Raw genomic sequence first — 20,832 nt, forward strand, 5'->3', positions numbered from 1 at the left:
ATGAAGAGGAGGGGAAGAGAAGGAACGCACCAAACAGTCATCTTTGCAGCATCCACCAATCAGGAGCGAGATGGAGAGTACAGGGCAGAGGTGATTGGCTGTTCTGTTAGTCAGTTATTCAGTGACAGTGAGGGAGGCTCTCTCTCTCTCTCTTTATCTCTGTCTCTCTCCCTCTGATCAACCTTTAATCCACTCAAAATTGTTTTAGAAAAATACGTTTAACAGAATTGTGTTTTTAATCTAATATTAAATTAAAGAGAAGTCAAGTTTTGCTGGTTTTATTTATTCATCATATATTCTAATTATTATGTTTTTTATGTGTTTATTTCTGTCTGGTTCATGATATAAGTTTCTGCCTTAATGCAAATATCTAATGAGTCAATCACACAGCAGCAACGCAATGATTTAGCTACGAAGACATAGTCACGATGTCCTGCTGAAGTTCAATCCAAACATCAAAATGAGGAAAAAATGTGATTAAAGTGACTTTGAGCATGGTTGTTGTTGCCAGACAGACTGGTCTGAGTATTTCAGAAATGGCTGATCTGGCATTTTCCTCAACACTCATCGATAGGGTTTGAAAAAGAGAAAAATATCCAGGTCAGAGGAGAGTGGTCAGACTGCTTCAATCTGATAGGAAGGCAGCAGAAGGCCACACTCGGTGGAAACTGAGGCTAAATTCACATGAGAAAAGTGAGAGAGAAAACTTTTCTGGTGTGATGAGTCTCAATCTCTGCTGTGACGGTAGGGCCGGAATATGAAAGCATGGTTCTATCTTGTCTCATATCAATGGTTCAGGCTGCTGCAGGTGGTGCAAGTATGGTGTTAATACAACCTGAACATCATTTAAACACCACAGGCCTGTGCTGACCCTGTCCATCCCTTTATGACTACAGTGTACCCATTTTCTGATGGCTGTTTCCAGCAGGATAACGCACCATGTCACCATTTAACCAGAGTTAAATATTTTTGAAACCATGTGCCATGTATTATATCAATAAATAGAAATATAATATGAAATTATTATGTATATGACATGCATTAGTTATTTATTTACGTGAAATTAATACATAACATTTTAAAAAGAAGGCACTAACTGTGTCAGTTCAGCCTCCGGTCCAGCAGGCGGCGGTAAAACTGAATTACACCATTTAGTCGCCGCCTGTAGATAAAAGGGTGAGGAACTCTGTGTTCCGTCATTTGAGCCTGCAGTCGAGGTGGAGAGTGTTGGTCTGCGTCTGGGTAAATATGCGTTTAATCTTTATATTAGTTAATAAATGTAACGTTGTATTTATTAATTACTTTGTGTTGAGATGTAACGTGCCGATATTTACCAGCGATGAGGCGTTTATTTCACGGATGGCGGCAGATTGTGTGGGAGTCGTTGTAAACTTGTCACGTGGTTTTCTCGTAACATCACGTCTGTAGAGTTTATTCAGAGTTTATTACACTTCAGTTAGAGTTACACCGCTGCGTTAGTCATACATACAAGTGATATATAAATTAAAACCATGTGGTGGCATGAAGAGGGTCTAAAATGTGACTGAAGATGTAATAATTTTAAGTTTTATCAATAGGCATGTCAATAGTAGCTCAATTGTTTTATAATTTTTTACAATTTTATTACTATTTTTTTTTAAACGCGCCCTTTATTTAAAACGATAAGCAAGGAGTATCCAGAAATTTCCATCAGCTGAACACGTGGTGGGGGTGTTGCACAAATTATAATCAGGGAAATAGACCTTTGGTATCAGATATGGTGAAACAGCATTAAGCTCAGTTATTTTAGGTATACGGTTAATGAATGGGTTACTTACTAAAAATGCATGAAAAATAAAATGATTTTTAAAAATCCTCCTAACTACAAAAAGTGCAAAAGTACGAATTTAGAGCCAACCTGTATTAAAGGAATAATTTACATGATATAATTTAAAAAAAAAAATGTCTGCCGCAATCAGATTTGAAATCACTTGCTTATTTAAGACTAATAAGAATGAAATGTAGTTTTCATAGCAAAGTTACAAATTGTCAGTGTCAGTAAAATACCCACTTGAATAAAATCAAATAAGAACTCTTTACTTTAAAAGGAAATACATGGTATGCACACACCTACTAAATTGTCATAGGAACTACTAAATCATAGAAAACATTTTATGCCTAATCTGTATTTATAAATTAAGTAAAACAAGATCGCAAAGGCTAAAGATGTCAAGATCTTGGCCCTTTTGTAGATGCACAGATCTGTAGACTTTGGATGAAACGGCAGACTAGTGTAAAAGCTAATGTGTAGTAATTGTGCTGATTTAACTCTCTTGAGATCCAGTTACTCTGGTCACTGTGGCCTTGAACTATTAACTGAATGGTGTTTTCTTCTTTCAGCTTGATGTTGACGCTTCAACAGAGTTCTTTTTGACGAGGATGACACACACAACAGTTTGTCTCCAGCACAGTCAAGGTAAGTTTTCCTTTGTGCTTTTTGTTATGCATATGAAGCGTCTTCCTGCGCTGTGATGATGTTTTTTCCTGCCATTCGTAGTTTCCACCAGAGGTTTAAACACCAAAGATGGTTCAAATCTTCCTTGGATGTCTGAGCGTTACTAGCTGTTCCTAATTAGCAGCTACTGCTAACATGCTGGCTTTCTAATGCAGCAAGTGTCTCCACAGGTTCCCATCAGCCACAGAGAATGAGCTTAACTGGGACAGCACTGTGTGGAAGGTGCTCTGGTGCATCAGGATGCAAGATGGGGTGAATTCCTCAAGAACTAAAATCTGCAGGTGAGTTTATCAGTTAAGTTACCCACTGATGCATTAACTAAAACTTGTACAGTGTAAGAAAATACTTGCTGACCAGTTAAATCTGTGCCTGGTCTCTAGCCCACTCATCATGGGCATAGTGATTTTCAGTTTTTAAGGATTTCTTTGAACTGCTTTTTCCAGGGTAGACTGTACAGTGTACGTCTTTAATTTCTAGACATACAAATTGAGAACGCAAATTTTAATTACTTTATATTTTCTCTGAAATACCGAGAGAATCTAAATCTTTTTTCCCCTGGAAAAGTGTCTTAAATCTGTAAACCCCCAGTCAGTCGCTATGATGATGATTTTTCCTGCCATTCGTAGTTTCCACCAGAGGTTTAAACACCAAAGATGGTTCAAGTCTTCCTTGGATGTCTGAGCGACTGAAGGGAATTTTTTTATATATATATATATATATATATATATACACACACACACACACTAACATTCATATTTTCTGTTTCTGCCAGTCGTTGCAGAGAATGGCCTTCAGTAAAAGTCATGAAGCTGTTCAGCTGGGTTAGCATGCTGGGTTCAGGGAGTTCTGGACAGAGAGGAGCAGATGTGGATCAGCATCACTGCACCTGATTCTGGGTAAGCTATTAAAGGTCATTTGATCGCGGTACAGCTGCTCTGAGGAGTTTACAGTTCGCTGTGATGACGCTTTTCCTGCCATTCGTAGTTTCCACCAGAGGTTTAAACACCAAAGATGGTTCAAGTCTTCCTTGGATGTCTGAGCGAACACTTTGAAGTTTAACTCTTGTTGATGACTGAGAACCTTCACAGACAACTCTTGTTATTGACACGTCTTCTTTCAGAGCTGACTCTGCCTCGATCTCTGTTTCAGGATGAACGTCTTCAGTTATGCCCACCAGCTGTAAACCTGTTGTGTCACCAGAGCTGCTCCCGGTATGTATTTGTTAATATTTTGGACTTTACCTTTTGAAATTGTTTCGCTGTGATGATGATTTTTCCTGCCATTCGTAGTTTCCACCAGAGGTCTACAGACTAAAGATGGTTCAAATCTTCCTTGGATGTCTGAGCGAACATTTAATTCCTGTTGTATCTTGTGTCTTTCTGCTTTATGTACTGACCTAAACTCGATCTCACTTTCAGGCTGAATGGATGTTTCTGTAAAGGATCAACCTGCAGACTCTCCAGCACCAGTGTTGGTGGTCAGAGTTCCTAAAGCTGGTACGTATTACAAGCTGTTCTTGGCTATGATGGAGATGTATGACACTGTAGTTACAAAAACAGATATTGGGTCCTTTTTTTTCCCCTTAAATGCCCATGAAGCTACAGTCTTTATTAAAACGTGGAAGGGGAATGTTCGCTGTGATGATGATTTTTCCTGCCATTCGTAGTTTCCACCAGAGGTTTAAACACCGAAGATGGTTCAAATCTTCCTTGGATGTCTGAGCGAACATTAGAGGATTGTAGCTCTACTTTTGAATGTCTTTGTTCTAAGAACTAAATTGTATTCTCCCTTTCAGGGAGATAATTGCCACGGATACAAGGCTAATCTGTGGATTCTCCAGGCTGTTAAAGCTGGTATGTACGGTTACTTGTTGAAGTCTTACGTCTTTGAAGAGTTTATCGCTGTGATGATGATTTTTCCTGCCATTCGTAGTTTCCACCAGAGGTTTAAACACCAAAGATGGTTCAAATCTTCCTTGGATGTCTGAGCGAACATTAGATTGCATCTTTGCTTGTGAACTCTTCTCTTCCAGATCTAACTTTATCTCAATTTATCTCACTTTCAGGCTGGACGTCAACGTTGATGGACCTGCAATCAAACATAAGTCAGCTGTGTGGGGTTTTTTTTTTTTTTTTTTTTTTTTTGAAGTTTGAAAGATGGCTGTCATCCAATCTTAAAAATAAAATGAATCTTAAACAGAAAACAAGCTAGCAGTTTTGTGACTGTAAATGAGATGTTCTTAGTTTTGAAATAACTGGTTTTTGTTTTCCATGCATGCTGCAAAGTTAGTTTTTTGTATTTTTACTTGAACATAATTTTTAAAGTAATAAAGATCCAATAGGTGCGGAAAGATTTTGTTTTGGTTTTTAATCTGTCTTCTCTTGCTGAAATTGTCATTCAAATAAGGGGTTTTAGACTGTACACTATTGCTTCTTGTTGGGCTGCATTGCTTGGGCAAATGCTTAAATATTTGATAGATTGTAACTGATGAAAACTATTCAACATCTAACTCAGTGACGTGAAGAAGAATCTCAGAGAACATAAATTGCATCATGTAAATTTTAACACTACAGAATAACATTTGTGAAATGTTTTCAGACATTGAACAACTATATTTGTTCACTATACTGTGAAAACCCAGTGTGTCGAGGACTATTTTGGGAATAAATCAGGCTATACATGAAATGTTGAGTTGGTGTTGGCTGAGAAGTTCGTCATATTAAGTAGGTAAATGGGTGTACCTGATTTTCTACTTGGTAAAAAAGTTACATATTTCTAAGCAACTGACTTTTACACTGTTATGCAGTACTGCGTTTTTATATAATGCTAATGGGTTATTATTAATTACTATTATTAAAAGCTTGTATTTTTCAATGACAGTTTTGCTTTACTTTACTTTTCCTGTGGGTCCTCCTTATGCCACCCCAGTGAAGGATTTGTTATGGATACAAAATTGAACACAACTCTGGGTACTTCAAGCATAAACCAACAGTGTCGAGCCTTGTCTTACTCAAAGAGATGTTACCTTGGGGAAAAACAATCAATTTAACAAAATGTCCTGATACATACAGCCAAATAATTGAAATTAGGATTGACAGAAAAATAGTTCTCATAATTTAGTAACTTCACCCTCTCTGGAAACTAACTCAAGCTAAACTGAATTGGAAAAGTGTTAAATAATATCTGATTTTAAAATGAAACTATAATAGCTTTTTTCATAGCTGACAAGGAGGGGTCGCTCTGAATCGCGTTTAATTTTGGCACCCTTGGCCTTCCTTACTCGGTCAGTAGGGACCGGGCTAAGCTAGCTGCTGGTTGCCGGATAGCTTGCACCAGAAGTGCACAGAAAGCAAGACGATGGCGGGTGTACATCCCCAGGTGAGTGAACTAAACTCTTCAGTCTAGCTGTTTATAAACTTTAACGACTGTTACTGTCCGTGGCAAGTGAAGAAAACAGCGGCTAACTGAGGCTAATTAGCTCCGTAGTTCAGGTGAGCTGTGAATACTGTGGCTTCGACGTGGCACAACAGAGGCATGTTTAAGGAAACGCCTTTCTTATTCCAGAAACATTAGGTCTTATGTTGTTATGGTAGAGGCGGGAAACACAGTTCATCAAATAGCTTGTCTCTCAGTTTAGGAAGTTGTGTTAACCTACATTAGTGTCCAGTGAGACCCACAAAGCTCCCAGCTGCTATTTCTGTCCCTCATTCCAGGACGACCTGCTGAAAATGACACACAGAGAAAACTGGAAGTGAGTACACCCTCTTCTGCATTTTCTTTATACGTTATATCCAAAAACATCTGCTTTTTAGTTGTTGTTTTTTTTGTTTTTTTTAACAAATATGAAAATAAATGCAGCTTTTGCCACAAATTCATGTTTAGTCCTGACTCTCCGGCACATGCTTCACTCCTTTCTTAATCCTCCTCCTCTTCTTCATCTATACAGGGTGCAACACGAGCGCCTGCACATGAAGCACAGAGGACACGAGGCCATGCACGCAGAGATGGTGCTGATCCTCATCGCCACGCTGGTGGTGGCTCAGATAGTCCTGGTGCAGTGGAAGCAGAGGCACCACCGCTCCTACAATGTGAGTGCTGCCAGCTGGGAGGCTAAAGGCACTGATTTGTCTCTTTTTTTATGGTAAAAACCACAAACATGTTTAACAAATCATGTTTAATATAAATGGTAAATTTTAAAAACCTATGTAGAATTTTTCAAACAACTCTTCACCACAAGGCACAGGGGCACACCACAGGCTTGACACTTTCAGGGTGTGTCACTCCACCTGTTGTCCTCCTGGAGACAGCGCTTACATTTGAGTCTGCCTTTAGTGGCTTTTTGGGCAGCGTCTGTGTCGGTGACAGTTTGAACAGGAATGTGTTCAGCTCTGCTGCTGTGGGGAACACCTGTCTTGTCCATCCCACAAAGCTGATGCACACTATAGAATCTTTGTGCGCTATGGACTGAACCTGGTTGGCGCTGCATATCTCATGATGCAAGGTGAATGCATTTGTTGTCGCAATGTCCACAAAATGCAGCAACATGGTCCTGTACCAGCAGGCAGTTTTTCTGTGAGTGAAATAATACTGAGTGAGCTGGTCAGACAGGTCAACCGCCCATATTTTTATTATATGCCATGATTGGTGTGGGGCAGGGGATTTCTCTGATAGCTAAGTGTCCATCCTTCACCTTTCTCTTCACCGTCTCCCCATTAGTTCAATGCAGGGATGGATGGTGGAGCACACGGACACCTCCCGTGTGTCCATCCACTTCATAAAAACAAGTGGGCCCTCTGATCCATCTCAGATCCTCTGACATTTTCCGTTCAGAGCATTTGCCCTGTCTTTGTCCTTTTCTGTTTTCCCTGTAGGTACCACATGCACCAAACCTCATGCTTGTCAGGTCCAGGAACAGTCTGGGACTGGTATAAAAATTGTCTATGTAAACATGGTATCCAGTGCCAAGACAAAAAAGCCAAATGAGGTTCATCACCACATCATAGGCCAGCCCATGCTCACTTGAAGTTTGATTCTTGCCAGTGTATATGGTAAAGCTGATGGTGCAGCCACTTCTTGATTCAGCCAATATAAACATTTTCATCCCCCATTTAGTCGATTTGTCTTTCATATATTGTGTCATCCCAGTTTTTGCTTTGGTTGACACCTTTCATCCTTTCATCTACTGACAACTCCCTCCTTTTTAGTAATGAGCCTGGCAGGCACTGAGGATCTCATCATTTAGAGGCCTGACTCTAAAATGCTTGTCATGGCCTGGTGTTCCTTTCTTTGCGTCATTTTTTTAAAATCCACCTCAGGATCACTGAGGTGGATGTTCCAAAATATGGTGAAGAACCTGTCTCTCATCATCACTATGGATGGAAGGGGCACAGACAAGATATGATTCTGTCTCCAGTAATCTGAGACTTGGAAGTGACACAAGTGACATGTAAGTCAGGAGACCAAAAAACTGATAGAGATGTTCTGTCTCAGTGCATTTGTATTTTTTTCCTAAATGATGATTTTTGTTTATTTATTTTTTATTTATTTATTTGCAGCATTTTTGTTCGTGTTTGCACACATTTGTATTGACTGTGTCAGTAGCAAAAAACGATAAGAAAAAGTCTGTTGGACTATGAGGGCAAAGTGTCTCTATCTGGACTCCTGGTGTTCTGCTAATTTCTGGGGCAATGTCAGCATCCTTCTCTGACTTCCAGGACTCAGAGCTGAGGTGTGGCTCTGCTGCCTGGGCCAGTGGAGATCAGGACCTGGTGGGTGTGTCACGCCTTCCCTCTCTCTGCAGACCTCCTAGTGCACTCTGTGTGGATGTGAGAGGATCTTCTTCCTCCCCTCCTCTTTCCCTCTCTACATCTTGTAGAACAAAACCCCTTTTATTAATATTTTATAAAGAAAGTTATGGGCACATATTTGCATAACTTTTTAGGTATATGTACAAGTAGCGGTAATTACAAGTACGAAACATGTACTGCGCTTCATAAATGAGTAACAAATGTAGTACATAACAATAACCTACAGCACACCAGAAAAATAGATTCGGCCTACCTTTTAGGCTCAGGTGCAGCGACACGGCTTTAACAAGAAGAAAAGTCAGTCATTCACCACCATCTTCCTGCGCACTAAAATTCTCAAATTGATTTCTGCATAATCATTTGAGCAGTTAAAGTGAGGAGTGTTAACAGCTTTAACCATGTGCATCATGACCATACTAACAAAAGTTTAAGCATGCAGTAGAAGTTGTAAAGTTGAGTATGGTAAGCACAAGTCACATGGTGAGGTTTCTGTAAAGCCAAATGTCAGATTTTCAGTTGTAGAAACGATCAAAAGTTTCTTGTCCTCTGATGATGGAAAGAAGCTAGAGGAGGCGGTTTGAGAATAAATTTGGCCACGTCCTGAACGTTTCTGCTGTACCTTTTCCTGTGTGAAACCTATTATAAAGTTGGCGTCAGCTGTAGTTAGAAGCTGCAAGGTTTTATGCACAGGATGTTTGTCTTTATTTGCCTGGTGCCATTGTTATTCATGTAAGTACAAAGTAATAAAACTATTTTTTTATATTTTAATATTGAGGATTAAGTTTTCTCAGGCTCCTGAGAAAACTTAATCTTTTTGCCTGTTTTATAGCCTTAACTACATTACTAATGTTATTTTCTCACAAAGGAAATCCTCCAGAGGAAACAAGTCACCTTACACTTGTTTACAAGCATTTATTGTGTCAGTGTCATTCTGCACATGTAAGCTTAACTGCAGCTGTTAGCATATACTCACTCCTGCTAGCAGTGATGTACAACAATGGTGTTTCCCCATCTGCAGGTGAAAATCCTGAAGGATAATGTCCAGTTAAGCTTAGTTCAATTATGCAGCAGAACAAATCCACGAGTGACTGATTCAAAAACACCAAATTGAAGGTTTTGGGGTGGCTCAGTGAAAGTCTGGACATGATGCTTTGGCCTCACCTTAAACAGGTCATGCTCAAAACCCCACCATCAAGGCTGATTTAAAACAATTCTGCAAAGAAGAGTGGGCCAAAATTCCTCCATGGTGCTCATTGGCAGTTAGTTGTTTGCAGTTTTTTTTCCCCCATAAGGGTCGCACAACCAGTTATGTGGATAAGGGGCAATTAGTTTTTCACATATGGCCAGGTAGGTTTGGATAACTTTTGGAAATAATTTAAATAATTCATGTTGTATTTACTCTGCTTCAGGCAATTATCCTTGGGAAAGATGGTGACTCCAAATTGCTGTTAATGTTAGTGAAAAAGCAGCTAAAGTTTAGTTTGTGTGACTGGGTGAATGAAGGATGTTGTATAAAGGACTTGGTCCTCTGGGAGAGAAGAAACGTGCTATTTTCCATTCACACCACTGTATGCAGCTGGCTTAGTCTGATACTGAATACGGACTACGTCTCTGTCCTCAACAGCTGGTGACTCTGGTCCAGATGTGGGTGGTTCCTCTTTACTTCACCATCAAACTGTACTGGTGGCGTTTTCTGTCCATGTGGGGGATGTTCTCCGTCATCACTAGCTACGTCATCTTCAGAGCCACCCGCAAGCCGCTGTCCTGCAGGACGCCGAGGTAAGGGGAACAGTGGAGACAAACTAAAGAGTTTATTTTACTGCAACAAAGGAAAGACCAAAGATTTCACAACGGATTATCTGAGGTATGGCAACTTACATACAATTACACCGTATTTTATCCTTCGGCTAATTAATATACAGTTTAGAAATAGAGACCCATTACAGTTGTAGACATCTGGGTCATTATGTTTATAAATAATGTAGAATTTAAGCTTTAAAATTAAGTATTTTCGGTTTATACACTTGTGAGCCCTTTTTGGCTTTATACTTTATAATAAGATGAAAAACATAAAACCAACAGAAAACTGCAAAACAAAGGCAAATAAAAAGATATACATACATAAAATTTAACAAAGCAAAACCAATTAGAACTTTAGCTCCTAATTTTAAAACCCTTTTATTCAAAGCAGATGTGTCCAGTGACACATGACAGTGTGTCATGGTGAATGATAACTAACAAGACAACTATTGTCTTTGTCTCTTTGAATTTCCAGGATGGTCTACAAGTGGTTTCTGCTCATCTACAAGCTGAGTTATGCAGTCGGGGTTCTGGGCTACATGGCCATCATGTTCACCATGTTCGGCTTCAACGTCTTCTTCAGGTGAGTCAGTGCTGACAGCTCAGCTCTTAATGAACTTGTTTAATCACACAGAGTTCATTCAAAGCTAATTTGGGCTGTTCTTTTATTCACAAGCAGTTACCACAGTAAGTAGATCTGCCAGAAGCAGATCTATCTGCCAGAAGCAGATTTTTTTCACCTTATACAGGGAGTGCAGAATTATTAGGCAAGGTGTATTTTTGAGGAATAATTTTATTATTGAACAACAACCATGTTCTCAATGAACCCAAAAAACTCATTAATATCAAAGCTGAATGTTTTTGGAAGTAGTTTTTAGTTTTAGCTATTTTAGGGGGATATCTGTGTGTGCAGGTGACTATTACTGTGCATAATTATTAGGCAACTTAACAAAAAACAAATATACACCCATTTCAATTATTTATTTTTACCAGTGAAACCAATATAACATCTCCACATTCACAAATATACATTTCTGACATTCAAAAACAAAACAAAAACAAATCAGCGACCAATATAGCCACCTTTCTTTGCAAGGACACTCAAAAGCCTGCCATCCATGGATTCTGTCAGTGTTTTGATCTGTTCACCATCAACATTGCGTGCAGCAGCAACCACAGCCTCCCAGACACTGTTCAGAGAGGTGTACTGTTTTCCCTCCTTGTAAATCTCACATTTGATGATGGACCACAGGTTCTCAATGGGGTTCAGATCAGGTGAACAAGGTGGCCATGTCATTAGTTTTTCTTCTTTTATACCCTTTCTTGCCAGCCACGCTGTGGAGTACTTGGACGCGTGTGATGGAGCATTGTCCTGCATGAAAATCGTGTTTTTCTTGAAGGATGCAGACTTCTTCCTGTACCACTGCTTGAAGAAGGTGTCTTCCAGAAACTGGCAGTAGGACTGGGAGTTGAGCTTGACTCCATCCTCAACCCAAAAAGGCCCCACAAGCTCATCTTTGATGATACCAGCCCAAACCAGTACTCCACCTCCACCTTGCTGGCGTCTGAGTCGGACTGGAGCTCTCTGCCCTTTACCAATCCAGCCACGGGCCCATCCATCTGGCCCATCAAGACTCACTCTCATTTCATCAGTCCATAAAACCTTAGAAAAATCAGTCTTGAGATATTTCTTGGCCCAGTCTTGACGTTTCAGCTTGTGTGTCTTGTTCAGTGGTGGTCGTCTTTCAGCCTTTCTTACCTTGGCCATGTCTCTGAGTATTGCACACCTTGTGCTTTTGGGCACTCCAGTGATGTTGCAGCTCTGAAATATGGCACTCCCTGTATTATGGAGTTTTTCATTCCCACTGTCTCCAATGCTTGCCAATAAGGGGTCATATGATTGCTGGCTTTTTTCTGGTTTTTGTATTCTTGTAGGATCTTTACTTTACTATATTAAGTGCCTTGAGGTGTGTAATTTGGGACTATATAAATAAAATTCAATTGAATGCCCTTCCTGACAAAACCCTTATGCACAATGGAGCCACTGTTCATACAATAGTGGCTGTTAAACACTGAAAGTATTAAAAGAAAAAGCTTTCAGAAATCCAAATGTAGAGCAGTTAGAGCAACGACACACAGTCTGCTTCACACACTGTCAGAAACTCAAGTTATTGGAGTTGTGTACTTTGTAAATACATTTTATTTTTGAGTTTTCTGTTTTCACTGAGTTTCACTTTATTAAGTTTCACTTGATTAACTTTCACTTCCACTGAGTTTCACTTCATTGAGTTTCACTTCATTGAGTTTCACTTCATTGAGTTTCACTTGCACTGAGTTTCATTTCCAGAATGGGCTAAACATGCAGAAAGCTACCAGTGCCACTCAAGTGTAGCAGTGAACTGTAGAGGGTGCTACAGTGTTGACTTCCGGTTGAGTTTCCCTGAGTTATGTTTTATTTGAGATTTCAACTGCATGGAAGAGTTTAAGATAGTGAGACAAAACACAAATAAACCAGTTTCAATGGAAGTATTGAAACGTTTTAGTTCAGAGTCACTCTATGAAAAATCAGTTCTGAATCAGTATATGAGGACGATACAGTGGACATGAATGTCCCTTCATGTCCCCATACATTTATCACAAGTTGAACAGGCAGGTAAACAAATCATGAAGAGAGCATCCATGATACAAACTAGATTTTGCAGTTGATGTGCTTGGGGTTTTTAACAGACCTCAAACATACTTTCAGTCCAGATGTGGGTATCCCCTTGCTTAAGATATCCAGCAGGCCAAAGGATACAGGAAACATAATTAAAAGCAACAAAATGCTAATCCACCTCTTGTCTAGGTTAACTGGCTTAGAAAATATTCATGCTGTGAAGGTAAATGTTTGCATGTTTTAAACAGATTAAAGTTTAATAAATCAGGTGACTGAGGGGTCAAGAGTTGAAGATATGGTTAATTTGATTAAACTGTGGTCTTAACATCTTAAATATGATTTTGGCTGAGTGAGCTGTCAAACAGTTGATCTTTCACCTTTTACATGTCCAGGACAGACTACCATCAGATACAGTGTAACGCCTCTTTAGTGGCTTTTTGGATACTAAGTGGTAGTTACAAAGCTCCATTTAAATGTCTCTCAGTTCCATTGAGTACAGTTAAATTAGCTGTACTGACATGAGTACAGCTAAATAACTGAGTTATTCCTTTTTCTCTTTGTACAGGATCAAAGCAGAGGACTCGATGGATGTTGGTGTGATTATGCTGTTTTATGGACTTTACTACGGCGTCATGGGCAGAGACTTTGCTGAAATCTGCTCGGAGTGCATGGCTTCTACAATCGGGGTAAAACACGTTTTTTGCCCTCCCAGTTTAACATAGCAGCCTTCAGGTAGTTTGTGAATAAATAAAGCTAACAGTGTTTTAAAGTACAATTAAATTTAAGCTTAAGTGCTTGCAAACACTACACATAGTCTTAGAGTCTGTCATCATTTTTGAAGTTTAACACAAACACAATCAAAAACAGTTTTGAAAGAAAATGGCTACAGAAACTTGACTGTTGTTTGTGTATATAAATCAATAAAAGTAAAACACAAAACAATAACAACATTTATGTGTATGCCTGCTGATGTTGCACCTGTGCGTTTTCAGTACTACAACAAGGGTGGCATGCCCAGCAGGAGCCTAACCAATGATATCTGTGCGGTCTGTGGTCAGAGGATCCTGGTGAACGTGGAGGAGGAAGGATTTATAGAAGACACCTACCAGCTCTCCTGTGGACACTTGTATCCTAAAGTCCTGTTGTTTCCTACAGGTCCAAAGGCTTTTTATAATTTCAAAAGATCTTGACGTATATCTGCATAGATCCCCAGGTCCAGGTAATCTTAAGTGCTTAAATTGAGGGCAGCTCGACTTCTTTTAAGGTTCTTGAAGACATTTAACCTCTAATCTGAAGGGCTTCTTCAGCTCCAACAGCTGACGGGGAGTCCCAGTTATTTAACCATCCGTGGAGGTGTTCCTGAGAGACCCTAACTTGCCCCATTCACATGTGAATTGTTAGGTCACATGGGGCAAAGGTAGGATTGAGTCCTCCATCATCGTCTCCATCATCTTTTTGAACTGAAGAATATTAGAGGTGGAATGTTATGCTAACTTTCATGCTTGCTAGCTTCAAGGACAAATTTATTGGATGGCCTCTTAACTGCACAGCAAGTGATATTATTTGATATACATTCAAATGCTCCAAAAGTGAAAAAACACGCTCGAGGTCTGGTTCAGTGACTTTAGTTAGCCAAGCTTAGCAGAGAAGTAGCAGCTACAGCTGCCTATGTCAGGGAGCCGCCTGTAAGTCAAAATGGCTTTAGTTACACAGATGGAGTTTATATGATGATGATTTATTTCAGTAAACAGGTTGCTCTTTCAGCCTTAACTCGATCCTCAACCAATAGGTTCCACGAGTTCTGCATCCGTGGCTGGTGCATTGTGGGTAAAAAGCAGACGTGTCCTTACTGCAATGAGAAGGTTGACTTGAAGAGGATGATGAACAACCCGTATCCTTTTGCTTCCTTTTGCTGTCCATTACGGGCTGACAATTGAAGTATTGCTGGGGAGTTTTGTTATATGATGTTTTGTTTTTTTTTTTAAAGAAAAGATAACATTGAATTAATGAACAAAAAAGTAGAAACTTCTTAAGATCTTCATAGAAAGTGATTTCTATGAAGCAAGTCATCTCCAAATAACTGAAAAAGCGTAGACTATTAACATTGCCCTTGTAACATTCAACATAATGTGCTTTTACTTATTTGATTTCACTGTTCTTTATCAGTACAGTGCACCCCTGAAATTTGTCTAGAAAACATGATTTTTGTCCATAATTCCTCAATTTCCAGCTGGGAGAAGACGCATGTCCTTTATGGGCAGCTTCTCGACTGGCTCAGATATTTGGTTGCTTGGCAACCCATCATCATTGGTATCGTTCACGGCATTAATTTCTCCCTGGGCCTGGAGTAAAGCCCAGAGGAACACTGCCATAAGTACGACTGGAGTCGAGTTACACTCAGGACACGTGTGATAGCAAACTGTCACAGTAGGCGCTACAAGGAACCGAATGCAGCTGCTTTCAAAGTTTTTCACTTCGTGTTCTCGGACTAAACTCTCACATGGTTTACTGCAGAGTAAACGGAAAGCGTCAGAGTCTCAACACGACCCCAAAACTGCTGCCAACCCAAACAGAATGATTGGAGCGCAGAGCCAGTATTTTGACAGATCAATCTAGTTTGGTCTGGAAGTGTTGCTGTCATGCATGCTGTTTCTGTTGAGCTGAAAGATGCTTTACTTTGTTCTGTCTTACAGATTTTCGTGTTTAATTTGCACACTCCCCTTTTTTTGTTTCTTTTTTTTTTTTTAATAAAAATTTCTCTTTCTCATTAGACTTTATCTGTATTGGATTGTTGTAGCTCTTTGCACATTGCTTATGATAAGGACAGCTCTGGGTAACATTTGGACACATTGATTAATTGTAGCATGACAGTATTTGACAGTGCCAATGCAAATTACTGAAGTACGCTGTGTACTATGTGTAATGTTGATTCTGTTTGTTATGCTGAACTGTGGTAGAAATGAAAGAATACGTCTCCTACAGCATTGATAAAACGCAAAGGTCCGGTGTGACTCTCGGCAGCAATTTGTTGCACAGTTTTCATAGAATTCATAAGGTGTTGTAATTTATCCTGCCATGTTAATGAAAGTGAAAATAAATCTGCTCTTATGCACTAGCTCTCTGGCATATTTGATCATGTGAATGTCATTCCAAGTTTAAACAGGTCTCATCAGGTGTTAGACTTGTAATAAGTGAATCATGTTTATCAAAGTCACAGTTCAGGTTTGATGAAAACTAGTTTTCCCTTGACTGTGCAGCCACAGTCGGATCACTCTGAATTCTCAGCCTGGATTTATGACATGGTCTTCTGGTTGTTTCATGCCTCTATAGTCACAAAGTGCACACTTAAATGTTGGGATTTCTATCATGCTTTCACCTAATGTTACTCTTGTTCTGATAAAAATCACCTCAGAGCTTATTGTGTCCTCCAGGTTCTCTTCTAGTGAGGCCCATTATAAACTGTTTCCAAATTTCAGCTGAAAATCTGAAGAATAGGATCCCTTTCCTGCAGCCATGTCCATATAAATATCTCCAGGATCATGAAAAATTAGTATGTGGTCTAGCTACAGTGGGGCAAAAAAGTATTTAGTCAGCCACCGATTGTGCAAGTTCCCCCACCTAAAATGATGACAGAGGTCAGTAATTTGCACCAGAGGTACACTTCAACTGTGAGAGACAGAATGTGAAAAAAAAATCCATGAATCCACATGGTAGGATTTGTAAAGAATTTATTTGTAAATCAGGGTGGAAAATAAGTATTTGGTCAATAACAAAAATACAACTCAATACTTTGTAACATAACTTTTGTTGGCAATAACAGAGGTCAAACGTTTACTATAGGTCTTTACCAGGTTTGCACACACAGTAGCTGGTATTTTGGCCCATTCCTCCATGCAGATCTTCTCGAGAGCAGTGATGTTTTGGGGCTGTCGCCGAGCAACACGGACTTTCAACTTCCGCCACAGATTTTCTATGGGGTTGAGGTCTGGAGACTGGCTAGGCCACTCCAGGACTTTCAAATGCTTTGTTGCCCGGGCGGTGTGTTTTGGATCATTGTCATGTTGGAAGACCCAGCCTCGTTTCATCTTCAAAGTTCTCACTGATGGAAGGAGGTTTTGGCTCAAAATCTCACGATACATGGCCCCATTCATTCTGTCCTTAACACGGATCAGTCGTCCTGTCCCCTTGGCAGAAAAACAGCCCCATAGCATGATGTTTCCACCCCCATGCTTCACAGTAGGTATGGTGTTCTTGGGATGCAACTCAGTATTCTTCTTCCTCCAAACACGACGAGTTGAGTTTATACCAAAAAGTTCTACTTTGGTTTCATCTGACCACATGACATTCTCCCAATCCTCTGCTGTATCATCCATGTGCTCTCTGGCAAACTTCAGACGGGCCTGGACATGCACTGGCTTCAGCAGCGGAACACGTCTGGCACTGCGGGATTTGATTCCCTGCCGTTGTAGTGTGTTACTGATGGTGACCTTTGTTACTTTGGTCCCAGCTCTCTGCAGGTCATTCACCAGGTCCCCCCGTGTGGTTCTGGGATCTTTGCTCACCGTTCTCATGATCATTGTGACCCCACGGGATGAGATCTTGCGTGGAGCCCCAGATCGGGGGAGATTATCAGTGGTCTTGTATGTCTTCCATTTTCTGATGATTGCTCCCACAGTTGATTTTTTCACACCAAGCTGCTTGCCTATTGTAGATTCACTCTTCCCAGTCTGCTGCAGGTCTACAATACTTTTCCTGGTGTCCTTCGAAAGCTCTTTGGTCTTGGCCATGGCGGAGTTTGGAGTCTGACTGTTTGAGGCCGTGGACAGGTGTCTTTTATACAGATGATGAGTTCAAACAGGTGCCATTCATACAGGTAACGAGTGGGGGACAGAAAAGCTTCTTACAGAAGACGTTACAGGTCTGTGAGAGCCAGAGATTTTCCATGTTTGAGGTGACCAAATACTTATTTTCCACCCTAATTTACGAATAAATTCTTTACAAATCCTACCATGTGAATTCATGGATTTTTTTTTCACATTCTGTCTCTCACAGTTGAAGTGTACCTCTGGTGCAAATTACTGACCTCTGTCATCATTTTAAGTGGGGGAACTTGCACAATCGGTGGCTGACTAAATACTTTTTTGCCCCACTGTATATAACACGCATTGCACTGGCACATTCAAAATATCCTAATTTTTTTTTTTAGATAAACTTTGCCACACACAAACTTTATATTATATATTTGTTTACTTGGAGCGGTGATACTGTTTCCATCAACCACCAGTTCACCTGTAAAACCAACTTAAAAGTTGTTTTCTTGGATTCAGGATTTTCATATTAAAGAAAGATTTTGGTTACTGAAAGAAAAACTTTTTTTTTTTTTCTGTTGTCATGGAAAGGAGTAAGTAAATGCTGGTGGTAGGGCTTGGAGGTTTGAGTGTTTCACTTGCATTTAATAGTCTTTGGTTTGGCCTGTAAACTGAGTTTAGGAGTACATGTGAATAAAAACTATTACTAGATTCAGCACATGGCACCTCGACAGCCCTCAGTTGGATAATGTTCACAGATTGGGTTTCAAATCAGTTTTTAATAAGTAAACATTATCATAAACATTAAAGTAAATTTCCCTACTATTTACTGTAAAGTGTTACCCAGTCCAGTCTAAATTGTTGTTGTGTACACATTACACTGTTTACATTTAATGTACTCTTTTGTTTTTGAAAATAATTTGAGTGTCTGTTGTTGTAATTTATATGAAGCTGAAGTTGGTAAATGGTTAATTTAATGTAGCAGTAGGTGTCAACGTGTCACGTGTGTGTTTATGAATGAATAGACTTATGAAGCAAAACCTCCTTGAACGAGCAGAACAGGGTCATTTAAATGCCCAGTTCCAGTCTGACACATAACTGCAGTCACTCCATTCGTTTGGAGGTTAATTCAGAACATTAATGCTTACTGAACAGGGACACGGTTACAAATTTGAGTTATTTAAGAATAACCAGTCGATTCCACATGTAATCACAACGTAGAAACAAAGATATTACCATTGGTTTATATTTGCATAAAGGCATAGATTCTGCTTTTATTCAGCACAAATGTATATAAATACAGGTGCCAGTGCCAGTGAATATAAAGCTTGATGAGATGTAAGGTGCATTAAACTCCAGAACTAAAATGAATCAAGTGACCAAGTGCCAAAGACTGTAGTTCCTTTAATGGCCATTTAAGGCTCTACAAACGAGGCAGTCCTCATAGTCTGCCTGCCCACAGATGCTAATCTACAGTGGCCCTGAGTCAAACACACTGCAACTTCGGTTGAGTTGCATTGTGTTTTATTCAACTAAAGTGTTTTTGAGGAGATGATAATGTGATGGAACAGCTGCGGAAGGGACAGGCTAGCAGTAAATAGCTAATGGTGAATATTTATCTACAGTATTATATGAATATGATTAAAAAGCACATTACAAGCATAATTTCCTCCCTCACAACACTGATGAACCCTTTGCTTCTTGCATCTCTTTGTGCAGTTCTTTGCATACTTTGGTTTCTGGCACTCCCACAGCTGTTTTGTCACCTTAATGTCTCCCCAAAAAACACTCCTATTTTGTGTTGCCTGTTGATTTGGGGGTTTTTTGTTTTTTTTTTGGTTATTAGTTTTTTTTTTACTTCTATTGTGTTTTGTGTGCTTCCGGAGTATTTTTCTGTTTGCGGGTGCTTTCTTAAGTTGCATTGTGTTTGACCTCTCAGGGTCATCATACTTATCAGATAAAGCCAGTCTATGAGAATGTGTAAGGAACCCGTAGGGACAGGGTCCCACTCTTATGTTTAAAATGGAATTTGTTTCAGTAACAGTGATGACCTGTAAACATTTAACAGTTTGTACATGCGTCAGAAACAAAGCTTTTCTTTGCAAAGTCAAACTGCTCTCTTATCACGACTACTGCTGATGACTTTGTATTAATTAAGTAATAAAAACAACAAAAGGTGGTTAAAATGATGGAAATTAATTTTTTTATTGGACATGTGGTTTCATAAAGAAAATTCGGTTGCATGTTTGAAATATTAATTATGTCTAAAGGGTCATTCCTGTTTGCATAATTAAGATTTATATAGTTCATTTACTAAATAAATGTGTGTTGGGCAGCTTTTTCATTGTAGTAAATGCTATCTATTGGTAATGTGCTTAGAAAAATCGGACCGTAGCTGACTCTCACAGTTTCACCTAAGAGCTTTTGAGATTATTTCCATGTTAAGGACTTGGATAAGTGTTTATGAACTTGCACTCGTGAGGGCCATTGTCATCAGTGAGCAAGACTAGCTAACGTTAGCTTGGAAATAGAGAAAGTTAAAAAGAGCAGCTAATAATTTGCTTTCTTACCTGTTTACCTTTGCTCACTTATGAGAATTTTCATGATTGCGTTTAAATGAAAATGGAAAACCCTCCTGATTACTCACCTGTGGTGATGCATTTAATATCTTAAAAAACAACCCTTTATTCACATTCTAAAAGTACACATTTTAAAGCTTATAGTAAATGCTTCTCACTTTTAATAACTCCTCTGAGTCATTGCCCATGCCAGATAGTGAACCCCTGGTCGTGTGAAGTCCATATTTCAGTGCCTCATAAATGTCCTTTTTCAAGATAAAGTGGTCTTTTATTGTTGCTATAAAAAGCAAACCTTTGCAATAAACTTGCCGTTTGATCAGTATCTTGATGAATAAGTCTTTTGTATTTTTGTTGAATACATGTGACTAGAGACTGATGAAACCCACCAATGTGCTTCCTTCTGCTATTAATACATTTTTTTCTTTTTTTAGTGTAAAGTTTCATCAGGCTTACTCATCTTGGCACTCTCTAAATTTTAATTACTATACTTTTGTTCATTTTAGTTAATGTACTTTTAATTTGTATCATATTTGCTAAATCTAGCATTTACAATAACATTTGCTTCAAAATCTATTGTAATTTAAAGTCACAAAAAACATGTATCAAATTTAATACACTAGGACAGCGGTCAGCAACCTTTAACACCCAAAGAGCAATTTGGACCCGGTTTCCACGCAAAATGAAAACA

At 39.3% G+C, this 20,832-nt stretch overlaps 1 protein-coding gene and 1 long non-coding RNA gene across 2 annotated transcripts; both read left to right on the forward strand.

Moving 5' to 3' along the window:
- The first annotated feature begins 1,161 nt into the window (after nucleotides 1-1,161).
- On the forward strand, nucleotides 1,162-4,844 carry LOC309703836. The gene is made up of 8 exons (XR_014276051.1): nucleotides 1,162-1,242; nucleotides 2,380-2,455; nucleotides 2,665-2,775; nucleotides 3,267-3,390; nucleotides 3,644-3,705; nucleotides 3,913-3,990; nucleotides 4,290-4,347; nucleotides 4,560-4,844. It is a non-coding gene; the product is annotated as an uncharacterized lncRNA (long non-coding RNA).
- Nucleotides 4,845-5,752: 908 nt separating this feature from the next.
- On the forward strand, nucleotides 5,753-15,872 carry rnf175 (ring finger protein 175). Its single transcript, XM_082525992.1, has 9 exons — nucleotides 5,753-5,872; nucleotides 6,208-6,245; nucleotides 6,441-6,582; nucleotides 9,926-10,080; nucleotides 10,577-10,684; nucleotides 13,323-13,443; nucleotides 13,750-13,883; nucleotides 14,547-14,648; nucleotides 14,988-15,872. Exons 1-9 carry the CDS (start codon nucleotides 5,852-5,854, stop codon nucleotides 15,106-15,108), a joined length of 942 nt encoding a protein of 313 aa, XP_082382118.1. The 5' UTR covers nucleotides 5,753-5,851; the 3' UTR covers nucleotides 15,109-15,872.
- The last annotated feature ends 4,960 nt before the right edge of the window (nucleotides 15,873-20,832 follow it).

This window comes from Aulonocara stuartgranti, assembly GCF_965226115.1.
Source record: "Aulonocara stuartgranti genome assembly, chromosome: 3".
Taxonomy (NCBI): domain Eukaryota; kingdom Metazoa; phylum Chordata; class Actinopteri; order Cichliformes; family Cichlidae; genus Aulonocara; species Aulonocara stuartgranti.